This window comes from Nicotiana tomentosiformis, chromosome 2 (genome assembly GCF_000390325.3).
Source record: "Nicotiana tomentosiformis chromosome 2, ASM39032v3, whole genome shotgun sequence".
In the NCBI taxonomy this organism is placed as follows: Eukaryota; Viridiplantae; Streptophyta; class Magnoliopsida; order Solanales; family Solanaceae; genus Nicotiana; species Nicotiana tomentosiformis.
Genome location: NC_090813.1, coordinates 113,300,119 through 113,317,567, shown reverse-complemented (window position 1 = coordinate 113,317,567; position 17,449 = coordinate 113,300,119). Strand labels below are relative to the sequence as shown.

Here is a 17,449-nt window from a genome sequence, read left to right as displayed (position 1 = left end):
GCCCACAACAACCCTAGCTAAGATTGAAAATCACAAATGGCTCAAGGAAACCATCGATTATTGTCTTAGTCAACTCAAGAGTCTAAAGGTCACAACTAGAGCTAATCTTTGCCAATCAACTTGTCTCTAATCATGGGGTCGAAGGTAAATGTGTTAGTACCAAGTGAATCCTGCTTGAGACACTTTTATTCATTACTACTACTATATACACCAAAACAAAAAGAGAACGGACTCGATCCCTTAAGAAGGTTGTCACACCATCCATCGTTGGGAAGAGCCACCCGGTTCACACAACATCCACCTTTGGAAAGAACCGTGGCATTAAGAAAACCAAAGGCTTATTGCTCACACAAAATGTAAAAAGAAGCTAAAAACTTAAAAAGAAGCTACTCGAGGAAATAAGAAGCTAAGCTATTAAGGAAAAATAACGAAAGAAGTTATGAAGTAAACTACAGAAAGTAAACTGAATATGTACAAAATGGAGTAAATGAATATATACATAATGAAAATGAATATATACATCGAATGGTAAAATTATGTACATACCAAAAGTGAAAATAATGGTAAATAAGGATAAAGAAAAATAGTAGCATAGTTAGTAGATACCAAATATCATCACAAATCAAATTAAAATGGATCACCCCCCCCTCCCCCAAATAAAAAATAGCATTGTCCTCAATGCTAATATCAAAATAAGACCAGGGAAAGGTTATAGAGTAAAGAGAACTCCCTATGTGGTCTCTGTCTGCATCGGGTCAGGAACATGAGTGGGATCCTCAGACTGCATAGGATCATCAGCTACCTCTGTGTCCTCTAACTGGATCTCCACATCCTCTAACTGGGGGACCACGGGTTTGCTGAGCATCTGGATCATCTCCTCAACAATATGTGTAGTGGCAGCCGACTCCTCAGACTGGCTAGCTACTGCATCTGATGCCTCATGCTCTGCTGCCAGTGCTGTTGGGGCTGCCTCCTCTATGAGCAGGTCCAGTGGGCTATCTCCAACAGAGGCAATCTTCTCTACCTCCCTTTTCAGCATTTCCAGTGACTCCTTTGAGGCCTGAGTCTTCCTCATCTTCTTCACCTGCTTGCCCAGATCCTTGATAACCTTACCATGTGCATCCAAAGTCTCCATGATCTTCTTTTGGTTGTCCATGAGCTTCTTCTGGTTGCCCAGAAGCTCCTTCAATGAATCCTCCACTGTTGGAGGTACCTGAAGCTATGCTAGGGCTGATTGTGCTGCTACTGCACTGGATAGGGCAGTCAGCTTTGTGGTAGCAGCCTGCATCTAGTTGTTGAGGCTGGATGGTGTCTGTGAAACCCGCAGTGCAGTCTGAGGGTAGGTGGAAGATGAAGGCACAAATAATGGCAATGTGATGGATGGCCTGGAGGAAGGAGGAGGCATGGCAGCTGAAGAACCTTCTGTTGTGGAAGGCTCTGACCCGGTGGCCACTACCCTTGGCTCTTCAGACTGGCCAGTGGAGGTAGTGGCTTTACCCTTGGCTTTAGGGTTGTCCGCTCCTTGGAGGCTATACCATGAGAAAGGCTTTTTATCCTTCACCTCTACATCAAAATGTCTCGGCTCTACCCCTTGGTCTTGGAAATACTCTGTGAGGAAGTTGGGGTAGGGATACAATCTCTCTTCTTTCTGGACTGCATTGGAGATGTTGTAGGACATCAAGTTTCCCATATTAATAGGATAGCCGGCCATGATGGAAGCTACCAATACTGCCCGGGGGAGTGGAAGGACATTCTCAGGTTGGCACGAGTCAAGACGGCTGCACACGAATGTTGCCCACCCTTTTGCTTCAAAGTTAAGGGTGGGTCTGACAATTTGAACTCCTGTTTTGAGCCATGCAGGTGTTGTCCCTGGAATAGCAAGTATCTCATCTAGCCATGGGTGAACTGCATCACCCAATGCTAGCTTTTCCAGGTATTGCACTGCCTCGACATCCTCAAACCCTACATATGTGTTCAGTGCGTGGCCATCAAACCGGATTTTCAAGTTCCGGACCTTTGTTACCTTTGTACCCTTTTTGATGTGGGCAACATTGGCATAAAATTCCTTGACATGGTATTCATATGCATCATGCATCCAGCAGGTGAACCATTTCCATCTTTTTCTCTCTGTAAATTGCCGTAGGATATTTGGATTATGCTGGCTTAGGTCTTTGGTTATGAATTGTCGCTCAAGAGTGAGCGGCCTTTGGGGCCACCATTCCCGAACTTTTCCATACACCTTCTCACTTACAAATCTATCATCCCACACCTCTGGCCTCTTTGATCTAGCCAGGACTCCCATAATTGTGTCACCCTCTCTCCCCTCATCCGGGACCTCATCATCCTCATCTAAAATGATTGGGGTAACTGTTGGGGCAGTTGTTGTAGCAGGTGAGGAAGATGGTTCGGATGCCTGACTACCTCCCTCTGAGCCATTAGAAGAACTAGAGGAGGAGGTAGGTTCATCGACTAAATGGAATATATCGGGGAATTGTTGTGATTGTGCCCTCCAGTTGTGGTTGTACAGAATCCCCCTCAGAAGTCTCCCGGGATGAGAGGTATTCACTTGTGTCAGAGGAAACAATGCTTCTCAGAACAGGGCATCGTGGACCGCACAAAAATGAGTGCGGCCATGAACTGCCCATCACGAACCGCGTAAAAGTGAACGCGGCTGCGAAGAGGCCAGGCTCAGACTACTAGCTCTCTGAACTTGATCAATCGCGGACCGCACAAAAATGAGGGCCGCGAAAGACCAATCGCGGACAGCATAAAAATGAACGCGGCCGCGAATTCTAAATAACTATCAGTGCCTTGAAGCTAGGGTATCATAGACCGCGTAATTTTGGACGCGACCGCATACCCTATCGCGGACCGCGGCCGCGAAATTCAAAATAAATCGGCACTGATGAACACTTAAAACTAAGGTTTTCACTAATTACCCATGAATTGTAGCAATTAAACATGCAATGTTACTAACCCCAACCCACATTATGCATACAAACACTACCCATATGTTGTTAGTAAAATATTAAGCATTAATTTGATAATTTGGCATGATTCTAACCCTATCTAAAAAGAAAAATTAAAACAAAGAGAAAAGAAAAGAAAAAGATAAAACCAAATTATTGAAATGAACATACCAGTTGTAAGGATAAGTTTAAAACCAAGTAAGGATGCACAATGCTTTAGGTGAGTTTGAGAGGTTAGGGTTCGTAAAGTATGAAAAGTTTCAAGAACTCCTATTTATACTCAGAACCCAGTGACACCACCGCCTTACCTGAGTGCGGCCGCGGAATTTTGTCGCGATCCGCACTTTTTACCTTTCTGTAGATCTGCATCAGATGCACGGGCGCGGTCCGCGAAAAATTGGCCGCGACCACACTTTTTGTGCGGACCGCAAAAATTTGAACGCGGCCGCAAACTCTGAAGGTATTTTGACAGGCCAACTTCAGAGAGTTGGCATTTTGCCCATTTCAGCTATGCGACCGCGCACAAAATTGTGTGGCCGCGAAGTGCTCATGCGGTCCGCAAAATTTTGAGCGCGGTCCGCGAAAGTTCACCACTTAGCTAAATTTTTTCCTTGTCAATTTCCTGCACTGCATAACTAATTCCTACATACACTTCACAACCGGTTAGTCCAAAACAATGTCTAATCTACGAAGAAAATCAAAAGAAAGAAAAACACATAGGTTACCTCCCAAGAAGCGCTTGATTTAACGTCGCGGCACGATGCATGTTACCATCATCATTTGAGATGGATCAATTCCACAATGCGGCTATCATCAATCTTGCCAAGGTAGTGCTTCACTCAGTGCCCATTGACTCTAAAGATCTCACCATTCTTGTATTTCAAATCTAGAGCACCGAAAGGAGTCATATGTACCACTTCGAAAGGACCACTCCACTTCGACTTGAGCTTTCCCGAAAACATCCGTAACCGAGAGTTGAATAGAAGAACTAAGTTACCTTCCTTGAATTCTTTCTTCCGGATATACTTATCATGTAAGTACTTCATCTTGTCCTTATACAAGGACGAGCTGGAATAAGCATGGAATCGGAACTCATCAAGTTCGTTTAGTTGCTCTACCTGTAGATTGGCAGCTACATCCCATTCAAGGTTCAATTTCTTCAGCGCCCACATGGCCTTGTGCTCTAATTCAATTGGAAGATGACATGCTTTCCCAAACACCAACCGGTATGGAGATATACCAATTGGAGTCTTGTAAGCTGTTCTATAGGCCCATAAAGCATCGTTAAGTTTCATTGACCAATCAGTCTGGTTTGCATTAACAGTCTTAGATAGAATGCTCTTGATCTCCCTATTGGAGACTTCAACCTATCCACTTGCCTAGGGATAATAGGGGGTTGACACCTTATGATTGACACCATAATTGGAAAGTAAAGTGTCAAAGGTTTTGTTGCAAAAATGAGAACCCCCATCACTAATGATAGCCCTTGGGGTGCCGAGCCTTGTGAAGATATTTTTATTTTAGAAAGCCACCACACTTCGTGCCTCATTGCTGGGCAAAGCCACAACTTCAACCCATTTGGAAACATAATCCACAACAACAAGAATATAAGTGTTCCCACATAAACTCACAAATGGTCCCATAAAGTCGATGCCCCACACATCGAAAATATCAATCTCAAGGATGGTGGTGAGAGGCATTTCATTCTTCTTGAAAATTCCACCGGCTCTTTGGCACTCATCACAACACCTAACGAGCCACTAGCGTCTTCGTACAAGGTAGGCCAATAGAATCCATAACTTAGGACCTTTGTAGTGGTTCTCGCCCCACCATGGTGACCACTATAGGGCAAGGAATGGCAAGCTTCAAGAATACTCAATTGCTCTTCTTCCGGAACACATCTCCGGATAACACCATCATTGCAACTTTTGAAAAGATATGGCTCGTCCCAATAATAATCCAAGCAATCACGTTTGAGATTCTTCCTTTGGTTAGAAGAGAGCTCATTCGGGACAATGCTGGTCACAAGAAAGTTAGCCACATCAGCGAACCAAGGTATCCCAGTTAAAGACACGGAGAGGAGTTGTTCATCCGGAAACGAATCATTAACCTCAAGGCCATCATGGGGCCTCCCCTCCTCTTCCAAGCATGACAAGTGGTCCGTCATATGATTCTCACTCCCTTTTTGGTCTATGATTTCAAGGTCAAACTCTTGTAGAAGAAGAACTCATCTCATCAACCTAGCCTTAGAGTCCTTTTTACTCATCAAATAACGAAGTGCCGGGTGATCGTTGTGCCAATCACTTTGGTACCCATGAGGTACGGGCGGAACTTTTCCATGGCGAAGATAATGGCTAATAGCTCTTTCTCAGTCACCGTGTAGTTGACTTGGGAGTCGTTCATTGTTTTGCTTGTATAAAAGACCGGATGAAATATCTTGTTGATTCTTTGCCCCAATATCGCTCCTACCGCAACGTTGTTAGCATCGCACATGAGCTCAAATTGTAAGCTCCAATTGTGTGCGGTAATGATGGGAGTGGTAGTCAACCTATACTTGAGTAGCTCAAAAGCTTTCATGCAATCATCATTGAACACAAACTTGACATCTTTTTCCAACAATTTGCACAAGGGGTTCACCACTTTTGAGAAATCCTTGATGAACCTATGGTAAAACCCCGCGTGACCAAGAAAGCTCCTCACTCCCTTGACAGAAGTCGGAGGAGGGATTTTTGATATCACTTCAATTTTTGCTTTTTCCACTTCAATACCATTCTTGGAGATCTTATGGCCGAGGACAATGCCCTCCTCGACCATAAAGTGTCACTTCTCCCAATTAAGCACTAAGTTGGTCTCTTCACATCGGGCCAACACTTTATCAAGATTATCCAAGCACTCTTCAAAGGAATCCCCCACAACACTGAAATCATCCATGAACACCTCGAGAAAGTCCTCCACCATATCCGTAAATATTGCCATCATACACCGCTGAAAAGTAGCTGGTGCATTACACAAAACAAACGGCATCCTTGAGAACACAAATGTGCCATACGGACAAGTGAAGGTGGTTTTCTCTTGGTCTTAAGGTGCAATGTGAATCTGATTATATCCGGAATACCTATCCAAAAAGTAATAATAAGCACGTCTGGCAAGTCTATCCAACATTTGGTCAAGAAATGGCAATGGAAAATGGTCTTTCCGGGTCACTTTGTTCAGCTTCCTATAATCCATGCATACCCTCCAACCGGTGACAATTCTTGTGGGGATCAATTCATTTCTATCATTTGTGATCACAGTCATGCCCCATTTCTTTGGGACACATTGTACCTACAAAGTCCATGAACTATCAGAAATGGGGTACACAACCCCTGCATCTAGCCACTTGATGATCTCTTTCTTGACTACATCTTGCATGGCCTCGTTCAACCTTCTTTAATGTTCCACGGAGGGTTTGGCATCTTCCTCCAATATGATTTTGTGCATGCAAAAGGCGGGGCTTATACCCCGAATATCCGCCAATGTCCAACCTATTGCCTTCTTCCTTCTTTGAAGTACTGCAAGGGTGGAATCTACCTTCACGTTAGTTAAGCACGAAGAAAGAATAACAGGTAATGTGGAACAATGGCCTAAGAACTCATACCTGAGGTGTGAAGGCAAGGGCTTCAACTCCAATGTGGGTGGCTCCTCGATTGAGGGCTTTGTTGGTAGAGTCTTCCGGTTCTCAAGGTCCAAGGAAAGTTTTCAGGGTCCATATGTGTAAGATCCCAGTCCTTGCAAAGCATTTGCACATTCTACCAAGCCTTCCTTCTCATCCTCATCATGATTCAATAACACAGCTTCCAAAGGGTCTTCCATATTAATCATAGCACTTGTGTCATCAACAATCACCTCATTCATAAAATCCACAAACAAACGTACTTCGTTGCAATTAGGCTGCCTCATTGACTTGCACACGTGGAACACAACCTTTTCACCGCCCACCCGGAAGGTGAGCTCCCCAGCTTCCACATCAACTAAGTCCTTCCATGTAGCTAGGAAAGGTCTCTCCAATATGATTGGCACCTCATAGTCAACCTCACAGTCGAGTATCACAAAATCTGTGGGAAGTATGAACTTGTCGACCCGAACTAGCACATAATCAATTATCCCCAATGGCTTCTTCATTGTTCGGTCTGCCATTTGCAAACTCATGGAAGTAGGTCTTGTTTTCCCAATCCCTAATGTCTTGAACACAGAATATAGCATCAAATTAATGCTCACTCCCAAATCACACAAGGTTTTGGCAAAATCGGCACTACCAATAGTGCATGGAATTGTAAAGGCACCGGGATCTTCTAGCTTTGGAGCCATGGAATGCAAAATGGCACTCACTTGATGTGTTATTTTGATCGTCTCATAGTTCATTGACCTCTTCTTTGTTACCAAGTTCTTCATGAACTTGGCATAACCCGGCATTTGTTCTAGAGCTTCAACCAAAGGCACATTTATGGACAAACTTTTCATCATATCAATGAATTTCTTGAATTTGTTCTCGTTGTTTTTGTTTGAGAGCCTTTGAGGATATGGTGGAGGAGGCCTTGGCAAAGGAGCCGTGGCTTTGGGCACTACCGGATCCGATATGTCTATCACGTGTTCCCTAGACGGGTTCACATCATCTTGGGTCTCCTCCACGTTTTCATCAATGTCTATCCTCACTTCATCATTCACATTCTCATTATTTCTTGGCTCATCCTCTTCTTGCATAACCACATCATCATTCATGATCTTTCTTAGATTGGAGGTACTAGCAACTCCACCTCTACCACTTCTTGTAGTCACCACCATAACATGGCCAGTATTGTTTCCACCCTTTGGGTTTACTACCGTATCACTTGGTAGTGCCCCCTAGGGCGAGTATTCAAGGCTTGAGAAATTTGACCCATTTGGACTTCCAAGTTGCGGATAGATCTATTGTGGGAAGCTATTTGGGCATCGGAGTCGGCGTTTCTTTCCATCATTTGCTTGGACATACTTTCTATCCATCCCATCTCATTGTTGGAAGAACTTTGCCCTTGTGACAGATATGGAGGCGGGTTGTTGGGTTGTTGATACATCAGGGGCCTTTGAAAGCCCGGCCCCCGATTCCCTTGATTATTGTTGTTCCAACCTCTCCTCCCCAATTACTATTATTGTTGCCACCCCAATTACCTTGGTTATTTCCTTGATTCCCCCAATTTTGATTGTTGTTCCCCCAATTGTTCGGATTGTCGTTGTTGCCACAATTCCAATTCCCTTGGCCTTGGTTGCCCCAATTTTGATTGTTTCCCCGTGTTCTCCACCATTGTTGATTTGGAGCATTGCTCCGTTGACCTTGGTAATTGTTCACATATTGAACCTCTTCACTTTGATCGTCATAAGAGTCATCTTGGTTGTACCCACTACCACTTTGCTCAAATTGATCCTGATTGTGTTGAACTTGTTGACCTCTTTGTCTCCTCTTGTTAACCATTACATTCACTCCTTCCATGGATTTACTTGCTTTGGCCCCTGAACCTGCTGAAGTTGTGCCTTGGCTAACTGATTCATGGTAGTTGTCAACTCTGTTATGGCTTGTCAGTGATCATGAAGTTCCTTGTGAAGGTGGATAACATTAGGGTCACCCTGAGGAACATTGACCCGACTTTGCCAAGCTGAAGAGCTGTCCGCCATCTCATCTAATATTTCATATGCTTCTGAATATGGCGTGTTCATGAAGTTACCCCCTGCGAGCTGATTCACCACACACTGGTTAGTTGTGTTGATACCCCTATAAAAGGTTTGCTGGATCATTGCTTTAGTCATATCGTTGTTGGGGAATTCTTTGACCATTGTCTGGTACCGGTCTCAAATCTCATATAACGGTTCATTTGGCTCTTGTTTAGAAGCAAGGATTTCATCTCTCAATATTGCCATATGTCCCGGAGAAAATAACTTTGCTATGAACTTCTCGGCCAACTCATCTCAAGTGGTGATGGAATGGTTGGTTAGCCTCTCAAGCAAATCCAAAGCCTTCCCTCTAAGTGAGAAAGGGAAAAGCCTTAACCTCAAAGCGTCCTCAAATACATTCGTCTGCTTGCTCCCCTAACATGTGTTTACAAAACCTTTGAGATGCTTATATGCATTCTGATGTGGAGCTCCGGTGAAGAAACTCCTTTGTTCCAATAGAGTAAGCATGACATTGGTTATTTGAAAATGCCCGCCCGTATCCGGGGCAGGACAATTGCACTTGCGTAGCCTTCATTGGGAAACACCCGGTGTGCTGCCCTTGGAGAAGGTGGGGGAGGGTTTGGAACGTTGTCATGAGGCGGACGACCTCTTCTTTGTACTTGAGGTTCAAGATGAACCTCATCCACTTCATTTTCATCTACCTCCCCCCTGAGGAATATGTCTGAAGGCCCATTTGGTACCTAAAAGCAATTGACACACAAAAATTAGAAAAATGGAAGGAAAGAAGAACAGAACACACAAATAGTTAGATATATAGCTAAGACCGTCTAACTCCCCGGCAATGGAACCAAAAATTGATCGGGTCCAAGCCTGCACTACTATTGAGAAGCGAGGATGGTCGATGCAGTTTTATCTAAGTCTAGATACCTGTTTTGTTCCTAATTACGCTTCCACATATTTTGGTTTTGATTCTACTTCTAATTCTATTCTATTGTATGCAATGATTAAAGCTAAGTACAATATTTTTTTTGATGTTGGTTTTCAAGTGTTTAAAAGGACTAGGGTAGTGACTTTTGCCTAGGTGGATATCTAACGGGTAGCAAAAATCTAGGGCAAGCTTGATTAATTTGGGGTCGTAATATAGCTATCACACCCAAGTACTCACTTTATACCTCTCGATAGTTTGAGTGATTTTGCCCAATTTGGCTTTCTTAAGTCCAAATGGGTATTCATGCAAGTCACGTGATATTAGCTCAAGTCGGGTATTACTGTCTCTAGCTTTAACCCTTTAATTGGGGCTATCAATTTCTTGAGTTCGCCCAATTCCTTGTTAGTCTAGTTTTCCTAGACTTAGTCCCTCTTTCTCAAGACGAGACTAAGTCACAAAGGCATGAATCAGTATTTGCAACCACTAATTCTACAATTCTAGCAAGAACTAGGCTAAATATCACTAACCCATAAACATTCAAGCCCTAAAATTCAGTACCCATTAAATACCCACACTAGGGTTGGGTCACAACCCTAGCTATGGGTCTTGCTACTCATAGAAATGGTAGAAATCAAATATGAAAAGAAGATAAAATTCATAATACTAGATTAAAAGATGAAAATCTAATTTTATAAGGTGAATCTAATATAAAATTGCCCAAAAGAGAAGTTTCAGCCGTCTCACGTGCTCAGCTAATACACTCCCCTCTAAAAATGACAAAAAGTTCTATTAATACTAAGCTGAAATTTTCAAACAAAAATACCTCTCCGGAGGTTACGCAGCCGCGTAATTCTAACCGTGGCCGCACTCTTGCTTTAGCGGCTGCGTAATTCTATCGCGGTCCACGTTCTTCACTTCTGGATCTGGGTTGAGCATGGTTTCACGGACCGCGTAATTTCCATCGCGGTCGCGTAGAAGACTTCTGCGGCCGCATAATCTTGACGCGGACCGCACTTCTTGTTTTTGCTTAAAATGTAAGCTCTTTGAACCTCAGTAACCGCAGTCCACGTAATTCCAATCGCGGCCGCGCAATTACTTTCGTGGTCGCACCTTTCTGACGCGGTACGCGTTCATGTTTTAGCCCAAAAATCCATCTCTTTGAATCTTCCTTTCGCGGACCTCGAAATAGTGCTCGCAACCGCGTTGTAGCTTTTACGGCCGCACAATATTTGTGCTGTCCGCGTTTCATATCTTTTGGCCCAGTTTTGGTTTTTGTTCTAGTTTAGACTCCTTTATGAGTTGATTATGACTCATTTAGCTCATTTTGAACAATCCCTCCAAGAAGCATATTACAGTAGTTTTCGGGAATACCTTCACGCATTTCTGGCCCTAAACACAATTAAAAGAGAGCAAATAATAGGTTAAAATCCCTACTTATCAGTTACGAGGGGCGTAGGCCTGTTGGCGCAGCACCCCTTACTTGGCAGCAATTTTCCGTGGTCTTTTTGGAGAAGTTCGTGCCTCAGTCCCACAGAGAGTAGCTGCGCAGACAGTTTGAGCAGCTTTGCCAGGGTGATATGTCTGTGACAGAGTATGAGATGTGATTCTTGGAGTTGGCCCGTCATGCTATCTGGTTGGTTCCCACAGACAGGGAGAGGATCATGAGGTTTATAGATGGTCTCACTTTTCAACTACGGTTGCTTATGACCAGAGAGAGGGTGTTTGGTGCTACCTTTGATGAGGTTGTCGACATTGCTCGGTAGATTGAGATGGTTCGCGGTTAGTAAAGGGTTGAGAGGGAGGCCAAGAGGCCTCGTAGTCAGGGTGGATTCAGCGGTGCTCCTTTTGGGGGTCAGTTCCAACACGGTAGAGGTCGTCATTTCAGACAAGCTCAGACAGCTCGGCCATTTCACCGTGGTACATCATCTAGCCATGGTTCTCACAGTCATCAGCAGGGCCAGTCATCATTCAGTGCACTACCAGCGCAGAGTTCTCATCATGCCCCGCCCGCTCAAGTATCCTTGGGTAGTTCTTTTGGGCATCAGGAACAACAGTTTCATCAGGAGAGGGGTTGTTTCGAGTGCAGAGATTTTGGTCATATTGTGAGAGATTGCCCTAGGCTATTGGCTGGGACTCCACATCGGAGTACTCGGCCGATCGCACCAGTACCAGTTCCTCCACCACCCGCCCAGCCAGCTAGGGGTAGAGCTCAGCCAGCTAGGGGCGGAGCCCAGTCAGCTAGGGGTCGCCCGAGAGGGGGAGGCAGATCAGGGGGTGGTCAGGCCCGTTTCTATGCCCTCCCTGCCAGACCAGATGCTATTGCTTCAGATGCTGTGATTACAAGTATTGTCTCAGTTTGTCACAGAGATGCCTCTGTATTATTTGACCCTGGTTCCATGTATTCATATGTTTCCTCGTATTTTGCCCATTTTCTGGATATGCCCCTGTGAGTCTTTAGTTTTTTCTGTTCATGTATCTACTCCTGTGGGTGATACTATTGTTGTGGACCGCATATATCGGTCATATGTGGTTACTATTGGGGTTCTGAAGACCCAAGTGGACCTTTTATTGCTCAGTATGGTTGACTTTGATGTGATATTGGGTATGGATTGGTTATCTCCATGTCATGCTGTTCTAGATTGTCACACTAAGACCATGACGTTGGCGATGCCGGGATTTTCGAGGGTTGAGTGGAGCGATTCTATAGATTATTTACCTAGTAGGGTGATTACATATTTCAAGGCTTAGGGTATGGTTGAGAAGGGTTGCCTATCTTATTTGGTATTTGTGAGGGATGTTAGTGCAGAGACTCCTGCCATTGATTCTATTCCGATGGTATGTGATTTTCCGGATGTGTTTCCTGCAGACCTGCCGGACATGCCGCCTAACAGGGATATTGACTTTGGTATTGATTTGGTGCCGGGCACTCAGCCCATTTCTATTCCACCGTATCGTAGTTGAAGGAGTTGAAGGAAAAACATCAGGAACTCCATGATAAGAGGTTTATTCGGCCTAGTGTGTCACCTTGGGGTGCACCAGTTCTATTTGTAAAGAAGAAGGATAGTTCTATGAGGATGTGCATTGATTACAGGCAGTTGAAAAAGGTCACAGTCAAGAACAAGTATCCTTTGCCTCGTATTAATGATTTATTTGACCAGCTTTAGGGAGTGAGGGTGTTCTCCAAGATTGATTTGAGGTACAGTTATCACCAGATGAAGGTTCGGGATTTGGATATTCTTAAGACAGCTTTCAGGACTCATTATGGCCATTATGAGTTCTTGGTGATGTCTTTTGGGCTGACCAATGCCCCAGCAACGTTCATGCATTTGATGAACAATGTAATCCAGCCCTATTTGGACTTATTCGTTATTGTATTCATTGATGACATCCTGGTGTACTCTCGTAGCCAGGAGGAGCATGCCCAGAATTTAAGGTTTGTATTGCAGAGATTGAGGGAGGAGAAGCTTTATGCAAAGTTCTCCAAGTGTGAGTTTTGGCTCGGTTCACTAGCATTCTTGGGGCACATGGTGTCCAGTGAGGGTATTCGGGTGGATCCGAAGAAGATAGAGGCGGTGCAGAGTTGGCCTAGACCGTCCTCAACCGCGGAGATTAGGAGATTTCTTGGTTTGGCGGGTTATTACCGTCTCTTTGTGGAGGGATTTTCATCTATTGCATCGCCATTGACCAAATTTACCCAAAAGGGTGCTCCATTCAGGTGGTCGGATGAGTGTGAGGAGAGCTTTCAGAAGCTCAAGACTACTTTGACCACAACTCCAGTGTTAGTTCTCCTATCATCTTCAGGTTCTTACACCATGTATTGTGATGCCTCGAGGGTAGGTATTGGATGTGTTCTGATGTAGGAGGGTAGGGTGACTACCTATGACTCACACCAGTTAAAGACCCATGAGAAGAATTATCATTTCCATGATCTTGAGTTAGCAGCCATTGTTCACGGCTTGAAGATTTGGCATCATTATTTGTATGGGGTTCATTGTGAGATCTATACTAATCACCGGAGTTTGCAGTATCTGTTGAAGCAGAAGGATCTTAATTTGTGTCAGTGGAGGTGGTTGGATCTTCTTAAGGACTATGATATCACTATTTTGTACCATCAGGGGAAGGCCAATGTGGTGGCCGATGCTTTGAGTCGCCGGACGGAGAGTTTGGGGAGTTTAGCATATCTCCCAGTAGCAGAGAGACCCTTGGCATTGGATGTTCAGGCCTTAGCGAGCCAGCTTGTCAGATTGGATATTTTGGAGCAGAGTCGGGTTTTGGCTTGTGTGGTCTCCAGGTCTTCTCTTTATGATAGTATCAAGGAGCATCAGTATAATTACCCCTACTTGCTCATTCTTCAGGACAGGGTTCAGCGAGGTGATGCTAGGGATGTGACCATTGGTGATGATGGTGTGTTGAGGATGCAGGGCCGGATATGTGTGCCTAATGTAGATAGGCTCAGTGAGTTGGTTCTTGAGGAGGCCCACAACTCGCGGTATTCCATCCATCCGGGTGCCGCGAAGATGTACCAGGATTTGAGGCAGCACTATTGGTGGAGGCGGATGAAGAAGGATATATTTAGGTTTGTGGCTCGGTGTCTCAACTGTCAACAGGTTAAGAATGAACATCAGAGACCGGGTGGCTTGCTTCAGAGGTTAGAGATCCCAGAGTGGAAGTAGAAGCTGATCACCATAGACTTCGTAGTTGGGCTCCCACGGACTTCGAGGAAGTTCGATGCTATTTTGGGTGATTGTGGATCAGCTGACCAAGCCCGCTCACTTCATTCCAGTTGGTACTACTTACACTTCAGAGCGGTTGGATGGGATTTATATCCGAGAGGTTGTTCGCCTGCATGGTGTTCCGATTTCCATCATTTCAGATAGAGGTACCCAGTTTACATCGCAGCTTTGGAGGGCTGTGCAGCGAGAGTTGGGTACTCAGGTTGAGTTGAGCATAACTTTTCACCCTCAGATAGACGGGCAGTCCGAACGCACTATTCAGATATTGGAGGACATGTTGCGTGCTTGTGTCATTTACTTTGGGGGTTCATGGGACCAGTTTTTGCCGCTCGCGGAGTTTGCATATAACAATAGTTATCAGTCGAGTATTCAGATGGCTGCGTACGAGGCTTTATATGGGAGGAGGTGTAGATCTCTGGTAGGATGGTTTGAGCCGGGTGATGCTAGGCTCTTGGGTGCAGACTTGGTCCAGGATGCATTAGATAAGTTGAAATTAATTCAGGAACGGCTTCGCACGGCGCAATCTAGGCAGAAGAGCTACGCAGACAGGAAGGTCTGTGATGTGTCTTTTATAGTTGGGGAGAAAGTTTTGCTGAAGGTATCACCCATGAAGGGTATTATGAGGTTTGGAAAGAGGGGCAAGTTGAGCCCCCGATTCATTGGGTCTTTTGAGGTGCTTCAAAGGATATGAGTGGTGGATTATAAGCTTGCCTTGCCACCCAGCTTGTCGAGTGTGCATCTAGTGTTTCATGTTTCCATGCTCTGGAAGTATGTTGGTGATCCGTCCCATGTTTTAGACTTCAGCACGATTAAGTTGGAGGGTGGGATGACTTATGATGTGGAGCCGGTGGCCATTTTGGATCGGCAGGTGCAAAAGTTGAGGTCAAAGGACATAACTTCGGTGAAGGCGTAATGGAGAGGTCAGCTTATGGAGGAGACCACGTGGGAGACCGAGCGGGAGATGCGGAGCAAATATCCACGCCTATTCGAGACTCCAAGTATGTTTCTAGCCCCGTTCGAGGACGAACGGTTGTTTAAGAGAGGGAGGATGTAACGACCTGGCCGGTCATTTCGAGAGTTATAGCCCTGTTTCCCACATTTCTGCTTCCTTTTATGCTTTTCAGATATATTATGATATACCGGGTTAGTTGGTTTGGGTCCGGAGTAGTTTCGGAGTGGATTGAGACACTTAGTCTCTAAAGTAAAAGCTTAAGTTGGAAAAGTCAACCGTATGTTGACTTATGTGTAAACGATCTCGGATTTGAATTCTAATAGTTCCATTATCTTCGTTAGGTGATTTTGGACTTAGGAGCGCGTCCGGAATATGATTGGAGGTCCGTAGTGGCATTAGGCTTGAATTGGCGAAAAGTGGAAATTTGGCAATTTTGGTCGGCAGTGGAAAATTTGATATCGGGGTCGGAATAGATTTCCGGAAGTTGGAGTAGATTCGTGGTGTCATTTGTGACGTGTGTGTAAAATTTGAGGTCATTCGGACGTGGTTTAGTTAGTTTCTGCATCGGTTGTCGAATTTGGAAGTTTAGAAGTTCTTAGGCTTGAATCCGAGGGTAATTTGGTGTTTTGATGTTGTTTTGAGTGTTTCGAAGATTCGACTAAGTTTGTATGTTGATATATGACTTTTTGGTATGTTTGGTTGAGGTTCCGAGGGGCTCGGGGTGATTCTGGGTGGTTAACGGATTGTTTGAAATTGGAAAATGCAGCTAAAGCTGTTGCTACTGGTATTTCCGCACCTGTGGAGGGGGAGCCGTAGGTGCGAGGTCGCAGGTGCACATGGGAGTTCGCAGGTGCGGACAGTGTTGACGTAGGCTGGGTTTGCAGATGCGGATAGATCCCCGCAGAAGCGGAGGTGAAGAGGTCATGCAGTGGCCGCAGGTGCGAGGTCTTTTCCGGACCTGCGTGGTCGCAAATGCGTATATGGAGCGCATGTGCGAAGTTTTGGGCTTTAATGATTTTTTGCAGGTGCGGAGGTTTTTACACATATGCGGCACCGCAGGTGCACATATTTGGCCGCAGGTGCGAAAGACCTGGGCAGAAACTATAAATTGAACACTTCGCGAATTTTGATTCATTTCCACCATTTTCAAGTCGGTTTCTGGAGCTTTTGGAGTGATTTTTGAAGGGTATTCACTGAGGTAAGTTGCTTGAGCTCTATTATCATTAGCTATGGTGTTTTCCCGTTAATTTTTCACCTAATTAGTAGGATTTGTTTGGAGTGAAATAAAGGGGTTAGGGCTTGGGATTTTGGAGAGAGTAATTTGGGGATTTGAGGGACCAAATGAGGTCAGATTTTGATGAATTTAGTATGGGTAGACTCGGGAGTGAATGAGCTTTCAAGTTTTGTAACTTTTGTCGGATTTCGAGACGTGGTCCCGGGGGCCGGGTTTGAGCCAATTTCGGGTTTTTGGTCTAAATTGGTAGTTTTTCTTGTGGAATTCATTCCTTTAGCATAAATTGATGATATTGCACTGATTGCGAATAGATTCAGAGCATTTGGATACTGAATCGAGGGGCAAAAGCATCGCGGAGTAGGGATTTTATCGGTTTGAGGTAAGTAACAGTTTTAAATCTGATTTTGAGGATATGAAACCCGAAGTTTGGTATGATATGACTTTTTGGAGGTGGCACCCATGCCAGATGACGGACGCGTGGGTGTACGCCATGAAGGATTCAGACTTGGTCCGTCTCGGGAGACTGTGAAGTCTAATAGCCTTTAATTGTGTTTACATGCATTCCTCTCTACTAGAACTTTACTGCTTTCATGTTAGAAATCATGCTTAGGCTATATTCCTGCTCATGGTAGTTATACTCAGTCATAGTGATTTCTGTACATGTTTACCTCAGTCTCTGTTATTTGTTTTCCCTGATGATATACTGTAACACTTTGATTTGGGTTGTTTTCCCTTTCTTTATTAAGAGCTGTAAGACTAGAAAGGTTCATGACTGAGTAAGGCCGAGGGCCTGGTTGTGAGGTATTGTTATATGGCACGTGAGTTGTCTGTGCGGATCCTTATATTTATACTATGGCACGTAAGTTGTCCGTGCAGCACGTGAGTTGTCCGTGCGGATCCAGATATGATATTATAGCACGTGAGTTATCTATGCAGCACGTGATTTATCCG

The 17,449-nt window shown here is 44.6% G+C and overlaps 2 protein-coding genes across 2 annotated transcripts; both read right to left on the bottom strand.

Moving 5' to 3' along the window:
- Positions 1 to 3,808: 3,808 nt before the first annotated feature.
- LOC138905425 (uncharacterized) lies at positions 3,809 to 5,136 on the bottom strand. Its single transcript, XM_070193949.1, has 2 exons — positions 4,693 to 5,136; positions 3,809 to 4,276 (listed from the first exon to the last, which is right to left on the bottom strand). Exons 1-2 carry the CDS (start codon positions 5,134 to 5,136, stop codon positions 3,809 to 3,811), a joined length of 912 nt encoding a protein of 303 aa, XP_070050050.1.
- A 1,571-nt stretch (positions 5,137 to 6,707) lies between these two features.
- LOC138905424 (uncharacterized) lies at positions 6,708 to 7,790 on the bottom strand. Its single transcript, XM_070193948.1, has one exon. It carries the CDS (start codon positions 7,788 to 7,790, stop codon positions 6,708 to 6,710), a length of 1,083 nt encoding a protein of 360 aa, XP_070050049.1.
- Between the last annotated feature and the right edge of the window lie 9,659 nt (positions 7,791 to 17,449).

Bases quoted from the DNA above. Each gene is read 5' to 3' on its own strand.
- LOC138905425 (XM_070193949.1), bottom strand. From the start codon at position 5,136: ATGACGGACCACTTGTCATGCTTGGAAGAGGAGGGGAGGCCCCATGAT. The intron at 4,277-4,692 runs GTGGAATTTTCA...AATGCAAACCAG, and splicing joins TGATGAGTGCCAAAGAGCCG to ACTGATTGGTCAATGAAACT.
- LOC138905424 (XM_070193948.1), bottom strand. From the start codon at position 7,790: ATGGTGGTGACTACAAGAAGTGGTAGAGGTGGAGTTGCTAGTACCTCC.